Source organism: Colletotrichum destructivum, chromosome 9, assembly GCF_034447905.1.
Source record: "Colletotrichum destructivum chromosome 9, complete sequence".
Taxonomy (NCBI): domain Eukaryota; kingdom Fungi; phylum Ascomycota; class Sordariomycetes; order Glomerellales; family Glomerellaceae; genus Colletotrichum; species Colletotrichum destructivum.
In genome coordinates this window covers 2,094,600-2,110,294 of record NC_085904.1, presented here as the reverse complement: position 1 = coordinate 2,110,294, position 15,695 = coordinate 2,094,600, and the positions used below count along the sequence as shown (strand labels likewise).

The 15,695-nt window shown below is 55.9% G+C and overlaps 4 protein-coding genes across 4 annotated transcripts; all 4 read left to right on the top strand.

Moving 5' to 3' along the window:
* Positions 1 to 5,507: 5,507 nt before the first annotated feature.
* CDEST_13761 (uncharacterized protein) lies at positions 5,508 to 6,413 on the top strand (the record flags this gene model as incomplete). The annotated part of the gene is made up of 3 exons (XM_062929917.1): positions 5,508 to 5,866; positions 5,914 to 6,294; positions 6,335 to 6,413. Exons 1-3 carry the CDS (start codon positions 5,715 to 5,717, stop codon positions 6,411 to 6,413), a joined length of 612 nt encoding a protein of 203 aa, XP_062785968.1. The 5' UTR covers positions 5,508 to 5,714.
* A 223-nt stretch (positions 6,414 to 6,636) lies between these two features.
* Positions 6,637 to 8,645, top strand: CDEST_13760 (uncharacterized protein). The gene has a single exon (XM_062929916.1). It carries the CDS (start codon positions 7,166 to 7,168, stop codon positions 8,027 to 8,029), a length of 864 nt encoding a protein of 287 aa, XP_062785967.1. The 5' UTR covers positions 6,637 to 7,165; the 3' UTR covers positions 8,030 to 8,645.
* A 1,967-nt stretch (positions 8,646 to 10,612) lies between these two features.
* CDEST_13759 (uncharacterized protein) lies at positions 10,613 to 13,304 on the top strand. The gene has a single exon (XM_062929915.1). The coding sequence runs from the start codon at positions 10,654 to 10,656 to the stop codon at positions 12,844 to 12,846; it is 2,193 nt and encodes a 730-aa protein (XP_062785966.1). The 5' UTR covers positions 10,613 to 10,653; the 3' UTR covers positions 12,847 to 13,304.
* A 1,723-nt stretch (positions 13,305 to 15,027) lies between these two features.
* CDEST_13758 (uncharacterized protein) lies at positions 15,028 to 15,496 on the top strand (the record flags this gene model as incomplete). Its single annotated transcript, XM_062929914.1, has 2 exons — positions 15,028 to 15,101; positions 15,148 to 15,496. The coding sequence occupies 2 exons, from the start codon at positions 15,028 to 15,030 to the stop codon at positions 15,494 to 15,496; spliced, it is 423 nt and encodes a 140-aa protein (XP_062785965.1).
* Between the last annotated feature and the right edge of the window lie 199 nt (positions 15,497 to 15,695).

Sequence of the window (15,695 nt, the reverse complement as noted above, 5' to 3'; positions counted from 1 at the left end):
CCCTCCCGGTCTAGCCGCTTGGGCGATGTTTGAATGCGAAGGAGTTCCCCAAACGGATCGATTCATGGGTATTTCATCCGGGCTGGAATACCCACTCCGACGGCTGTGAGGCGCCGTCTTCCATCTCACGCCGGACACCGGGCGTCTACAATCTCCTGCGCTGGAACCACTCCTCGACCTTTCCCCGGTTCTCTCTCAAAATCACGCGGAATACACGGATACCCGCATCACCATTGTCGTACAGCGGTCCTTAGAGTCGGCGAGGCGCGACTTGTTCTAGCTACAAGCAAATCTCGTGACTCAGTTTCCCTGTTCTTTCCCCCTCAAACATATATATCAGCACGCAAGCTTCCCCGTAAATCTTTTTGGATTAGAATGAGTCTATGAACCTCAACACACACATGAAGTATTGAATGCTAGGTTCCTTTGCGAGTCGGATCCCAACCCGTATCAATTCGGACTACAGCCGAACTCTGCAGATTGCCCCCTGGTCCCTGGGTAGTATTACGATCATCAAACCCCGTCTCCCTGCGTAACCTCTCCGTATCTTCCCTAGCGAGTGCCCGCCAACGATCCTCCCGTGGGAATGGACACATAAGCCCAAATCTTATACTGCCCAGCTAAGAACCGCCTGGCTGACGAGGAAATGCAGCAGCTAAGTGACGCGGAAAGTCTCTGACCGGGTAGCCCGGAGCATGGAGCCTATGTACAGAGCAGACAGTTAAGACTGGGCGTCTGAAGCCAGGGTGCCTCTTCCAGATGGACTCGCACATGTCCCTTTTTTTCACTCTGGGGAATGTGGAAGAGCCGCAACTTTTAGGACCAAAGCAAGGGAGCATCACTGTAGGTAGTACTGCAAAAAGGAGGAAGGCCCCGGAACCCCGCGTTGAAACCCCGCAATGGGATTCTTTACAGCCTCGTCACTGGTATCGAAAGGACTAGATTCTGTGTATTGTATGCCTGTGCGTTAGGAGGTAACTCGCAACACCGTCTACTTTCACTTGATCCTCGAGTGCAGGGCGTACGTAAACCCCCGTAACTAAGCAATAAACCCCCACGATATTGTCGGAAAGCCCCTGATTGGGGATTCGCATAGCTACAACGCCGAAGAAAGTACATGATGTCTCTGGCGTAGTGTTGCGACTCCCCGTACTAACGGAAAGGTCCGGTCGATCGTGGTGCGCCGGAGCACGACGGCTGCTCTAGTCGCCCAGATGGTATCGGCCGCACACGGAAGCAGAGCCGCGATTTGGGGCGGGGGCGGAGGGTTTTCGAGTAGTTTTGGAATTCCTTCTTGATGGGTTGGTGGTCTTCATCTGCCGGGATGGGGGCCCGTGGCAGCAGTTAAAGCGGCGATCGAGGGTGGAAGAGTGACGAGCCAACAAACGGACGATATCAACAACGACGCATCCGGGAACTGTCTCTACCGTACGCTGGAACCTCGGGCGGTCAGGCTTTACCGGCAGCAGAACTTCTCGCTGCGTGACGTTGATGGTAGGCGTAACTCGCGTACGCCGTTGACCCCTTGACTCTCCCACCGGGGCTGCCAGGCAACATCACGCCTTTCCTTTCCTTCCGCAGAACAACGGAATATCACTACGCAACGCAGCTTTGGCGTTGGATAAGATGTCGATCATGTCGGTTTCCGCAACCTTGCCTCATGACGTACCCAAGACCTGTCGTCACTGCTCTGCCTACCCATATAGGTAGGCCAGTCACACCGCTCACCGCTGCTCTCCACCGCGTGCTCATCTTTGAATGGCAGGGCAATTCTCGGCTGAGAAAGACTCACGAGAAACCCACGCAAAGATGGGATTTACGGCTCATTCGGCAACCCAACTACACCTAAAAAGAGACGCTCTCTGCTCCAGACGACGGAATGCTGGCCTTGAATTCCAGAAACAGTATCGTGCCCGGCAGTTGAGCAGCCAAGTCGGAGTGCCTCGGCAGTTCCCAATGGGTAGTCGCTGGACTTGTCTCACACGATGTCTAGGCCAGGCACAGCCGCTATCGAAAGACATCTACAGAGTGGCGCACCAGTTCATCGATTTTGAGTTACGTGCGAGAGCAGGCCGGCGTCCATATGATCCGGCGGGTTATGACAAAGGCCGCTTGGAAGTCAATACCCCTGGAGCACAGGCGACTCAACTTTCAAATCCGTACCCAAAACCACTCGATCGCGCTACGATTCCAAATAACCGAGTTGGTCCGTAGATGGTCAATACCCTGAGCCACTGCTCAACACCCGACTGGGGATTCGACACAGAGTGCGATAGTTGAGAATCTAATAGACCAGACCAGCAGTAGCCCATATCCTCTAGCCTGAAGTCAGAACTTTGTGTTGACTACTGTTCCAGCTAAGGGTTCCATTGTAGAGTTGGTGTTACGCCCGAGAGTGACGATGAATGTAGACGCGACTCGATATGGTCTTTTGAGACAGTCAAGCGCCATTGCAGCCAGTCTGGCAACAAGCATCAATGCGATGGTGAGCAAGTAACATGGTATGATTGTGCAGATCAGATCTTCATGAAAGAAGCGCTCACGGTGAAACAGCCCAAGGCGTCGTTCTGAGACTGGAATGATGTTGCATAGACGCGTTCTGGCCAGTGCCAACTCGGTCCCCATCGGAAAGGGGAACGCTGTTGCGCGTGAGGGCAAGCATCAGCAGCAAGATCGCTTCACGATCGAGAGATGCGGACGCCTGTGGATTCGAGACGAAACCTTGACGTCGACTCCTCGTTGTTGACTACAACGATCTTTCAATCGTTGTGATCGTTGACACGAGGGACCGGTTGTGGGCGGACATGGTGCGGCCGACGTGCTCGAGTTAGTTGTATAAGCCTGGTAATCAATCTTTGCAAGTCGCCAGTTGCCCCGGTGGTCTGACATAGATGAGGTTGACGTGTGGTTTTGGGCGCTGAGGAAGCGTTTAGACACTTGACCACAGAACCTCACGGCTTGTTGATGATTGACCTTGATATCCAGGGTTGATTGGCCCTTGGTATTGTTCCTCTGCAGGTCGCCAGACGTCCCGTTGGCGAATTCTAGCGTGAGATTCTGACAGACCAGGGTTTCGGTGGTCGGTGTTTGTCGGGGTCTGAACGTCGATGACGTGCAAGAGAGACAGACGGTCGCAGATACACACCAAAGTTGCTTCCTCAGGGTCCCAGACGGCTGATGTCAAGGGTTCCCTGTGCTCGAGATGTGGGGATGGAGAGGGAGAGCTAAGCGGACAAGCTACCTCCTCAGCTATGAATCTTCGATATCCGCAGTGATCCATCCGTTTATACCTGTAGTGCAAGGTCTGGGCCTGCTAGGCGGGGCGAGCATCGACCACAAATCCACTATCAAGCGGATATGATCTTGCTGGGCCTACCTTGATCCTCACTCACAGAGGCCGGAGATGATGAACAGAAGCGCTTGTAGTCACTGCATCTCTGCATTGTGTTCTACTAAATAATCGCATGGGACTGGTTTCTGTGCTACCATTGTACACTACTAGTTGTAGTCTTAGTGCCACGGGGATTTGTTCCCTCCCTGCTGAAGCGGGCGCGATGGCTAGTTCTGAACAGGACGGTGTCGAGTCGTCTGATGTGTAGAGGTTGGGCGCATTGATGGGAGGGAATAGAGGCGCCCGAAGCCTCAATTGACGTTCCGGGAACTTGGATTGACACGCTTTGGCTGTGCCCACTGGGCAGTGTTTCTCAGTCCCCGGGTGCTCATGTAGTTCTGAAGGGTTTGGACAAACTATGGGGGTGTTACCACAGAGCAGATCTGTAACTCCGAATAAACAGGGCAATCTCGGATCCCTTCCGAGGATTCACGAACCCAGGGTTGATGGTTCGTTCGTGAAGGGTTAAGACGGAGATGACTCGATGCCTGTGAAGCCCGAGTGCTTGAATGGGAACGGATCAGTGCGACAGTCTCTGTGTGTTTTGCAGGTTGTAACCGTCGCGAATACGTACATACAGTTGTACCCACCGAAGGGATGTTTTAATTGAGCCCTGGGCTTGTTTGCTGGCAGCGCTTTGTGCAACGACTGCCCGCCTCGTATCAACAACAATGGCGTGCATTCCCTTACCCGGACTCCTCCTGGAGACTGAACTTGAACTCTTGGAAGAGGGGCGAGAGAGAGAAAGAGAGAGAGGTGGCGTTAGGAGGCGTCCGTAGCCACATGGCAGAGAAAGTACTGTCTTGGGCTGCAATCGAATAAGAAACCTTGATGCTGCTTTAGCAGTAGGATGCGGGCGCGGAACGAGACGCAGCGTGCAGTCGCATATGCATATGGGAGCGCGTCTGAGACTCTGCAGTCATGGGCGGCGGGTGTCTGAGGCAAAGGCTGCGAGACAACAGGTTGTTCTAGCGATTCTCGAAGGCAACCGGGCAGCATCGTGACATGGATAGTGGTCAAGCTAAGGCAGCTCGATCTCGGAGTCGATGCGTCCAAGCGCCCGGCTGGCTGCTTGGTCTCGCCCTTATCACACGATGCTGTGATGATAAGGTGCCGCCGACGTTGCGTCGAACCTTTCCCGGGATGAGACCTTGGGTACGACACAGTGGGATGAACGGAATACGCCAAGGGGTTGTGCTTGCATCCATTTTTGATGGCCGAGAATCGGAAGGGTCCCTCGGATTTTGTTCAGTTTCGACAATGAATCAGCCAACCGACTGCCCAATTCACAATACACCGTAAGTAAATCGGTGGTCACGGCCCAGCAGAAAGAATCAAGGGGGCAAATTCGCCCACGCGATGGGTTGAGTCTCCGCATTCCTGGGGAAAAGCGTGCGACACTGGTCATTCACTCAATGTATCCGTAGGTAGGCACAGATAGAATGCGTGTGTGTCTCGAGATTCGACGAGGCCGCCCCCCTTTGTGGTACCAAAGTTGAAAGAAAGAGTCGCGGCCAGAGCGACTCGTTTGCGCTGGATCGGATGCCGCCCTCGGCCCCTCGCTGGCCTCTCGCTGGCCTGGCCTGCCTGATTGGGATTAGTGCAGGGATTATACCTCAACTACCTAGGTACGTACGTACGTACCTAGGTACAATCAGCCCCATCTATCTCCCTTCCGTTTGGGATGGGGCAAGAACTGAGGTCTTGCTATTTTTCATCACGCAACTTTCGAGCACATCGAAAGGAGAAGAGAAAAAGAGTATCCGTACCATGTAAGGTATGGTGAAGGTCAAGGTGAGCAGCTAGGTACGGGGCTAGCAAAAGATCCACAACTATAAACGAAAGTCCGAGGGTCTACCGAAAAAGGCAGGGTGATGATGTTCACAGTTCAGGTCACCAGCCCGTCGGTCGCCCGCTCCTTCCTGGGCCCGTCATCCAATCTCCCAAGGTCAGCGCCCCCCCTCCTTTTTCTCGGGGCGTTTTGACTCAGCCGTCAGACCCAGAGCATTGGGTGGGTGTGCCAGTACCGCACCGTTTCCCACGGTTTTTGGAGCTTGTTCTGACCCAGCCCAGCGTCTGCCGTCTGCAGTCTGCACGCCTTTGGCGATCCTTTACGCCAACCACCCCTTCCCTCCTAATCTTCTTCCGTGACCGCGTCCATGCCACCGGGTGCAGTGTCTGTCATTGGATGCCCTTCAGCCAACTGTCTAGAGCCCTAGGGGCCAGTCGCTATCTCAGCTTCCCTTGATTCAATGATCGACTGTACAGACAATTGTCCCGGGTTCTCTCTCCTGGTTGACTCCTCACCGGCTCCAGCATCATTATGGTTCATCATGAACCTCAATCCAAACACCCGCAACACTCGACTCACTCCGGCCCGGCTCTCAACGGATTTGGCCATCTGCCCTTCAGCCTTGATTCGAGAGTCGGGAGCCAAGGACGAAGTGGCCCAGCGAAGCCCTCTCGTCCCTGCTCGTCTCCTTCGGGAAAGCCCCAAGCAGGAATTGGGATCCCCATCATAGCTCCTCCCGAAGCCCCTCGACTTTCGGTCGAACCCCTTTAACAAGTCTAGCTAGCCTTCTGCTCCTCGATGTCCAAGGCGACCTTGCTTCTCTTGGCCGCCCAGGGTCAGTCAACCCTCGCTCGACTCAAGCAGGCCAAGCTCGGCAGTCTCTGCAATACCCCGGAGCGTTACCGACCACGATCATGCGCGTACAGTACCCGTATCTCTCTCTCTCTCACACACACACACACACACAACAAGACAATGCTCAGCCTCGATTCATGCCATCTCTGATCAGTGGCGGAACACGCACCCCGAAAACATGCTGCAACCCTACAAATTCGTCCCTGAGCCGCTGCTCCTCCGTCCTCGCCCTTTCCCGGCCGGCGGCTTTCACGCAGTCCTACCGTCGTGTCGCCAACCCCCCCCCCCCCCCCTAGCCCCCTCACCTTTGTGCAACCATTCTCCTTGTCCCCCTCCACTGTCTCCAGAGAAACCTGGTCCACGCTAGAGAACTAGTAGTGCCGGCCATACGGTTTACGGATACTGCTTGGCTTGATACTGCATACCGGCCACCGGTTCCATGATACCTTACACACATTGCGCCCACCACCCACGCACCGCACCAAGCGCCCCCCTTGTTCTGCGACTCTCGTCGTCTCTGCCAAGATATAGGTGCATCATCCAGTTCGAGCCCACTCACTCACCACAGCTACACCAGCTGGGCCACCAGCCTATGCGACGCTACACCGGAACACCTGCTCGCCTCTATTCGTCCTATTACCACCCCTCGACTGGGACCGCCCCGACAAATCTGATTTACATCTCCTTCCTCCTACTTTACTTACCGAATGGTGCCCTGTTCCCTCGCCCTCCGTCTTCATCCCTCGCGGTACAGTCTCCTAGGGGGCATCGGAGCAGACCTCCCCCCGTGATCGCTTTAGAACGGCCGGCTCGGGTGGACGACGACGACACATGACAGCAGCACCTCGTCGTCGTCGCCCGGTGTTTGCACCCGAACCTCAACACCGCCGCAACGTCATTCATGCTACTGCTAGCACTCTCTATTTCAGACCATCTTAGCACTCACACTTGGCCTTTTGTGGCCGCCACGGCGCCTTTCGTCCAATCCTTAGCGCCCCTGTGGATGCCTTCATAATACCAGCCCGCCCCCCAACTGCGAGCTTTCCCTAATTCCTGTCCTTGCCCCTTCCCGGGAAACTGAAGGCCAACCTATCTTCTCACATTCTCGGCTACTGTCAGAGACAGACATGTTCGATCACTTCACAATAGGAACTCAGGCGCGCTCAGCTGTCGACGGCAATAGCGAGGAGCCGCACTTGTCGCCGAGACAATGCCCACGAGAAATACATAGGTCGGCCGAAGCAGTCGCAGCCTCCTTATCGGCTTCATCACTCTCTTACAGTGAGACCTCGGTTCCGCCACAACCAATCGACAGTCTTGCACATGAGCTCAGCAGGCAGACTTTGATTCCCAAACTACGCCAACCGAATATCCTGACGATGGCGACGGCATTTGGGGCATCCACATCCACCATCGTTGAATTATCCATGGCCGCTCTGGAGGTTGACGAGGACTGTGGTATGGATCTCGAAACAGACGATAATAAGGAACACCAACCAGTTGCGGATTGGAAAAGAGCACGACGCCAGCGCTATGGCCGCTTTGTCAACAACCCGATCAACGCCCGCGCGATAGAGGCCCGCGTGAAGGACATGATCTCGGATGAGTCCCAGTGCAACATCCGCCTGGCCCCGTCTTTCTCCTCTCTACCGTCTAAAGTGCCCACGTATCCGTATTCGCGATCACCTCAGATCGAAGCAGGCGCGTCCCCCAGTGTTGACTCATCGGCGAGTGGCCTGGAAGTGGACGAGGGCTTTTGCGACGATGATGAAGAGCTCGCTCTCATGCAGAGAACCTTGGCCGTTGACAACAAAGACAAGCTGATAGGCATGTCGGGCGGCTTGCGGAAATTCGGACCGTTGAGATTCAGAGGCTCGGTCGAAACAGCTCTTGGGTGCCAAAACGTTGTCAGACAACGACCAAGGATGCGTCGACGGAAGGGACCAGGGCCATCACAGGAGCCGCGGCCGACACGAGCTAATGAGGCCTGAAGAGCTTGGCCCAACGACGACGGGTATCGTCACATCATTTCAGCTTCACTGTACGAGCGATGGAAGAGGGGGACTTCAACGATATACCCAAAGGACCGGAGCAGCTGGCGTTTGGCTTCGGCAAAGGCGTTCATACGAGTTGGTATTGGGATAGGTCTGGACGACTCAAAAATGTTCTTATGACACAGAAGCCCAAAGGGGGTTTCGGGATCCAAGGACTCCACTGGAAAGTCAATCGGCGTTTTGGTTCTGTTCGGCGCGACACAGGAGGCTCTGGCGTTCTTCTTAGTCACCTTGCGACAAGTCGCCTTTTTTTTTTTAATTGCCTTCCCTCGATCTTCACACACTTGAAACCGGTATCGGAGTCACCATTGGCTCCCACGGATGCGGATGGGCGGAATTCGTTGCAGAGTCGGAGACGGCCGAACTTCATGTCCCACTGTCGGGCGCCCGCTTATAGCCTTCAGGACTGCAGGGAAAAGGCGCCAATATTATTTATGTTCATGACTGGAGAAGGCGCTTCTCGGCGGGGCGCATAATCTCATCATCTTCCTTCAGACCATTGATGAAGCGGGATCATTGGGGTGGTTTAGGGACTTGTCGAGAACTACATTACAGCCCCCCCCCCCCCCCCCCCAACACGTTGGGAGGTGTTGCAGTTTGCAACTTGGCCCGTTTTCAAATACAGCCAAATCGATGACTAAGACTCGAGTTTATGCAGGATACGGATGTTTTCAGAGCACCGTTCTTATGGGTGGTTGAGGAAACGCGTGCGACACAACGGTTATACATCGCGAGCGAGTTGCCCCGGCAGACTGGAAAGCTATTGTGACCAAAGCAGGCTTTGGAGGGGCTCTCTATTGATGCAAGCGGCACAATAGACAACGATCCCCGTTCCCCCTTACCCAGGACAAGCAACGTGGGTCATCACTCACCAACGCTCTATCGCTCACCGGACCTTTGCAACCCCCCTCCTTGTCCAAGCATGATGAGGGGAGAGGGGTTCGGAAAGATTACGGCGACATTCCAGTCATCACCCAGAGAACACGCGCCACACTTACACCCCCTCACATTGCACGATCTATCCCTTCTGTGGTCCATCGGCCAAAAGAGCTCACAAGCAATCAAAACTGGACGCCAGATTAGACTTTAAGGCGACAACCTTTTCCAGTCGAGAGCGGAGAAGGCAGACGCAGTAGTGCCGTCTGGGACAGCATTCAACAGCCTAATCAGATACGACCTGTCGCGGAGGCAGCCATGGGTGGCCTGATAGGTCGCGGAGGGCCGGAATACTATGGCTTGAAGGGCAGAGTCAGTCACAGCTGAGAGGCCTGGACCAGTTTGCGGTCCGGCCGTGGAAGGCGTCGTTCCTTGCATTTTGGCACCGCCATCGCTCTGAGCCGGCAGCGCCCTTACTTTCTCGAAATATCTCCGTTCCCTTGTTTGTCGCTGCGACACCCTTGTCCAACGTACCTTTCGAAATGGCACACCTCCCTCCTCAGCGGAGAGAGGACTATAGGAAATATGAGAAGGAGAGAGGCCCAGATCTTCATGTACCCTCGGCACCACGACAGGGCTTTATTGGCCGGGCACATGACGAAATGTAGGTGTGCTCCGACTGTGGCGCTCTCCAAACGGACGATATCCACCACAGCGCATCAGCGATTCGGAATACGTGATATCAAGGTGCGGTTGGTCGCCCTGATCAATTGAAGTGTTTGGCAGTGGGCAGGATCCACCCACGAGAGAGGACGATGTGCGGGCCTGCCTTCGATTTACGACGTGACGCCTCTTTGTTGTCCTCGTTGGCCCTGGCTGGGAGGGCGAGGCGAGGAATTGTTTCCTGGGAGCTTTCGTTTCCCGACAAACAGATGTTGCCATGAAAGAAAGAGGAGTCGGGTTTTCTTTGACGTCGCTGTCTCTCCGTCCCATCTACCCCAGCTCTGTCAGGTACAGGATGGGAGACGGTCGCAATGACTGGAATGCGGACATGCTGCTGGGTCACTAGACGACTTGGGTTGCATTCCTTTGGCCAGCCAGATGCTGGCAGCATCCCTCGCCGGAAGCACGGTGATCTCTGTCCTCCCAATTCCAGTGCTGCCCGTCTCCGTGCTGCCTCCATTTCTCGAGCAGTAGTTGCTGTGGCAGGGTCAGAGACATGAAACTGGGCGGTATTTGTTGACACTGGCCCCCTCCACCTGATGCGGACTTGCAACCATCGACGGCTTTCTGTTCCGTACAAGAATCCCATTCTTGGATGGTTATACCCCAATTCTGTGGCCAACTTTCTCTCACTCCTTTCTACACTTTTTTCTTCTTCTTGTGTATGCTGAAAACGAACATTGTAACATCCATCCGTCACCTTTCCTTTGCTATAGGCCCGCCTTGTCTCGTTCGTTCCACTCGCAGCCTCGCACCATTACATACCCACGCTACAACAGACCGGGTCCTCCCCGTTGGCCTTAACCCACCACTTCTGTTCCTGTTCCTGGCCAGCCCTGCCTGGCCTTGGCTCTCGGTCGTTTGCGGAACTAGAGACTGATAGTCGGCAGACCGAGACAGAGACAGACAGAGACAGACAGAGACAGACAGAGAAAGAGGCAGAGATAGGGACATAGGAGAGCATGACTGTGGCCGTCTCACATTGGACGAGGAGCCCCGCCGCGAGTATCAGTCTCAGCTCGCACCCGACAGACTACGGCGACATGGCCTACTCGGAGGTACAGTTCTCGATGGACGAGGACAAAGACGGTAGCGGGGGACAGTCTCACCTGGCATGGGGGGGAGAAGTGACAGAGAGGCCTGGCGGCGGAGGGGGGCCGGGCTCGGGTGCTGTCCACGACACGCTCCTCTTCGAGGAATTTGTCGACCTAGAAAGGCTTTCGACGGCCGGGGGTGACGAGATGCCACCACCCGCCTTGGCCGACTCGTTCTTCTTCAACATGCCACTCCCCGCACACGGGTCCACGTCTACGACAAGCGCATCGGACGATCTGGACGACCTGCTAAGTTGCCACTCGCAGCCGGTCGTGGAAGCTAGGACTAGCGCCGCAGCAGGTCCCGCTGCCACAGTAGTGCCATCATCAGCAGCCGCTAGAGTAGCGGCGGCGGTGACCGCAGACGCCTTGGTACTATCTGCTGTGGGCGTCTCGGGGCTTCAGTCTTCGTGGTCGATCGACCGCGACGACGGACAAAGAAAAGCTTCGACCTATCCGGACACAGCTCACGCAGGAGGGTCTGAGTCGATCTCTGACTCTGAGCTCCTGCGCCTGGAAGGCATATCGTTGAAAGCGTCGCCATCTCGCGCACCATCTGTCGTCGTTTCTCATCCTCCTACTCCTCTTCCTCAAGCTTCGTCCGCTACCAGCAGCAACATCAACCTCCACCTCGCCGTCAGCAGCGGTAGTCAGAGTAATACCGTTGGAAGCAGCAGCAACACCAACACCACCAACGGTGGTCGTAAGCCCAGCAACTTCTTCAAGGTTGTCGCATCCAAACTGCAGCAGAAAGCTGCGTCTGTCCGCCATAAACAGCCGCCCAACATGTCTTCCCTCGCCGTCGAAACCAGGGGACCCCTTTCGCCCAGCGTATCGCCTCGCAAATCTTTCAAGCTCCGCCCCGAGCAGCTTGGCCTCGCCGGCCCTCCGTCCGCAAGACTTCCCCTCTCCCCTCCCAACAGTGCCACCATCCCTCAGGACCTGCCTTCCGGATCGTCGGCCGGTAGCAACGGCATGCCCTTTTGCGGTGGTTACGTGGATGACCCTTTCTTCGATGCTGGCGTTGCCGGAGCTCACGTACCAATGTTCCGCCGTGGCGACCCCACCACGCCCATGGACACTCCTGTCCTTGACGACAAGGGCGGCATGTTCTACCAGCAGCAGCAGATGAGCTCCGGTAACGTTGCCAACACCAGCAAGGCCACATGGCCAATGGCCACTACGACTCCTCAGACCGACTCTCACGTCGCTTGGTCCAACGCCTATGCCTCGGACGGCCTCGACAACCAATGGTGGGATGGAAGCCACATGGATTTGTCGTCCAACTCTCCATACCAGGCACAGAACGCCCGTAACGCTACCTTCAACCTCGCCATGCACACACAACACAGCGAGCTGCCGTATGAGTACAACAACCTCGCCGCCGCCGGTCCCGAGATGTCTGGACTCATGATTCACATGCCTCAGCCCCGTGCCACGTCGTCGCCGGTCGTCCACTACCAGCCCCCCCAACAGCATCATCATCATCAACAACAACAACAATCACAGCAACAACAACAGTCACAGCAACAACAGCTCCACCACCAGCAACATCCTCAACAGATGACCGAGCGCCGGCCTCGCATGCCCCGTGCCCCCTCAGCAGGCACTCGTCACATGTGCATGTCCACGCCGATGCGCAAGACTCGCAACACGAGCCGCACACGTCAACCCAGCCGCGAATCCTCGACGTCGCCTACTCCCACGAACCGCTCCCGTCACAGCAGTGGCGGGTCGCTTTCCAGCATCGGAGGCGGCGCGGCCCTGAGCGCAAGCGTCAAGAAGCGGCGGTCATGGTCGAGACGCGAGAGCTTACGCACACCGTCCATCGGAAGCGGCCTCGGCGGCGCGCCCGAGGGCGTCGGATTCGTCAACTTCACCCCCAGCGACAAGAACATCCTCATGACAGGCGTGGCGCCGAGCGGGAGCTCCAAGACCAAGGCCCGCCGCGAGAAGGAGGCGATGGAGAAGCGCCGGCGGCTAAGCGAGGCGGCCATCAAAGCCGTCAAGGCCGCGGGAGGGGACGTCGACAAGCTGGTCGAAGAAGGGTTCGTCTTCTAGGGCGGGCTGTTTTCCTCATGCATTCATGAAAAGGGACCTGAGACTCGCAGCAACATAGGCATGGGAGCGCTTTGGGAGTTTTTCATTTTCAATTTTCTTTTTTGGACTGGACAGGCTTGGTTATTGGCCTTAGGGGATACCAAATGTACGCGAATGATCCGCGGCTTTCCTTGATTTCATTCCAACTTCTCTTCATCGTTCTCTTCTTCCACTACTACCACTATCATTGCAGAGCGGCATAGGAGCGTTAGCTTCGAATGTCGCCTTACCTGGTTATCGACGATGGCCGCTTTACTCTCTTCACAACATCAAACAGCACTTACTCAACTAGTTAATCCCGTTTTCTTTATGTTGGTACCATTCAAAATCACAGGCTGGAGCCCAGGGTACGAGATACGGAGGAGGGGGGGGGGACTGGATACCTATCCTAGCAGAACAGACTCAATATCAAAAATGACATATTTCAAACACACACACACACTCTCTCTCACACACTTACACACTAACACACAACTTCTCAAGTCTGTCGAAACGCACAGTTTCTACGTCTTACGGATCTTTCCCGGCGTTGGGTCTTGTCATCACGTTGATCGCCCACATTCTTATCTCGAGCCAAACGGTGACATACGATTCGTCCCGTGTCTTTTACTCAAAACAAAAATAACAACAACAGCAATCAGTCAGCAGTACGCCGGTCCACGAACCGGTGCCTTGTGGTCACTGAACGAGTGACGCCTCGCGCAGCCCTTTTCAGATCCCAGTCCAGAGGGTCGGGGCAGCCTCTCGTTACGCAGGTACTTGAATGACGCTACGTGCGCCCGTCGCGCAAACCATCCGTTAGTCCATCTACACCGGGCGGAAGCCCCCCTCCCCCTCCCCTCCGGACCATCCTGGGTCTTGAGGGGGTAGGAGGGGGGGGCTCCTCCTGTCTTCCCTTTGACTACCTTAGTCCGCCATGTCTGTGCGATAGCCCCTGTCCGTGCTTTCCCGTACTCCCTCGACGGGCGATGGTGTGCAACCGCTGGAGAAGGAGGAGGAGGAGGAAGAGGAGGATCAGGGCGATCAGCCGCCTTGCGGGAGCCAACACAGACCATCATCCGACGATGATACGGCCCCGGAAGTGTACCTGCCAAAACAGCATACAAGGTCCAGACCCCGAAATTGTGGCTTTTCGGCTTTTGAAGGCATCTGGGGTTTGTTAAAGATACCATATAGGTAGGAAAGGGTGTGTGGACTGACTGACTGGGAGGGAGGGGGTGAGCGAGGGTGTGTGTATTGTAAGTGGGCTGGCCTGTGTCGGTCTCTTGCGTTGTTTGTAATCCAAAATATTCGCCGCAAACAGATAGCTTTTTCTCCTTCTTTCTGTTACCCTCCTTTCCCTATCCCCGACCAGAGACTTGGCTTTCTACATGCACCTCACTCAGTACCGAGACGCCTCCCCCTCCTCCTCCTCGAGATAGACCGCTAAGCCCTACCTCGCCCTCACCGTCGTCTACTGATCCATCCGCACTTCCACAACGCCTCCCTCGCACTCCTCGCAATGAAAAGCGGGATTGTGCGACGAGAGCTTCGGGGCGGGCAACCTGCGGCCGACGACGGGGGAGATGATCGGCTTACCTCCCAGTCCCAGACCGACGCGGAATTGAACAGCCACAAGCTCGCCTGTCTGATTCTCTGCTATTCACTCAACCGGTCTGCCTGCCGCCTGCCGCCTGCCGCCTGCCGCCTGCCTGCCCGCCCGCACGACCCCTTAGGGGAGACTAGTGCAAGATCCCCGTTGCAGAATCTCGCAGTTCATCGCGTCTGCCCCGGCTATCCGTTTGCTAGACTAACCCATAAACTGATAGGTGCCAGGAGCAATGACGGAGCAAAAAAGGGAGGGGGGTGTCTTTTGCGTACGAATGTCTCAAGTGCGGAAATTCGCCTCTGACAGCAGCTGGCGTTTTTCACCCCCACCCCCACCACTTACTCTTCTTCTCTCTCTCTCTCTCTCTCTCTCTCTCTCTCTCTCTCTACCCATCATGATCTCTCGCCTTTACAATCTCACACTCGCTGGAATTTCCAAAGTAGGACAAGCCTGGCTTGCCCGGACCCCCCTCTCTCGTCTTCACTTGAACACACCCCCTTCCGGAAACGGTCTTCTATCAGTCTGCCCATTGCCCATGGCCCTATCCATAGTCCATGTCATGGCAGCCGCGCTGGATCTCGACCACCATCAACGACTCAACACCCCTCCGCCCCATCCAACGTTTGCTGTTCAAGCTGAATGCAGGTACCGCCTACATGACAGGCAAGACATAGCCCTCCTATCTGGTACCATCTCCCCAACGGGTACCATACCTGCTGGGGCGGCCTGGCTCTGCATAACCGCGATGTGGAGGTTGCCCAGCCGCAGCCGCCCGGCGAGATGCTGCACTCTCGACCGGAAGCAGCAGCGAGGGGAGCCCCCCGCCGCCCCGCGATAGCCGACGTCAACCCGCCACAGAATGAGGGAAAAGATCTCGCCCTCTCGGCGGCCGCGAGCCTTGTCTCAGTTGCATCATCCGAAAGATCGAGACCCTCTCCCGAGAGACGCGCAGCTCTGTCCTCGCAGCCTCGAAACCCTACGACACTGTCAGGGTCTTGCGCCTCTGCCCAAAATATTGAGTAAGGGGGCAAGACAAGGGGCGTTCAAGAGGTCGAGGGACGTCAAAGGAGTCGCGAAATGCCGCGGCCCTTGGCCTTACGTGGCGGACCACGTTCTGTTGACGATGTCTCAACCGCCTCGGTGGTCAGCCCAGGTAGAGAGACACGCAGACAGGGATGACATATTACATATTTGCTCGCGAGCAAGACATGCCTTTGGTATC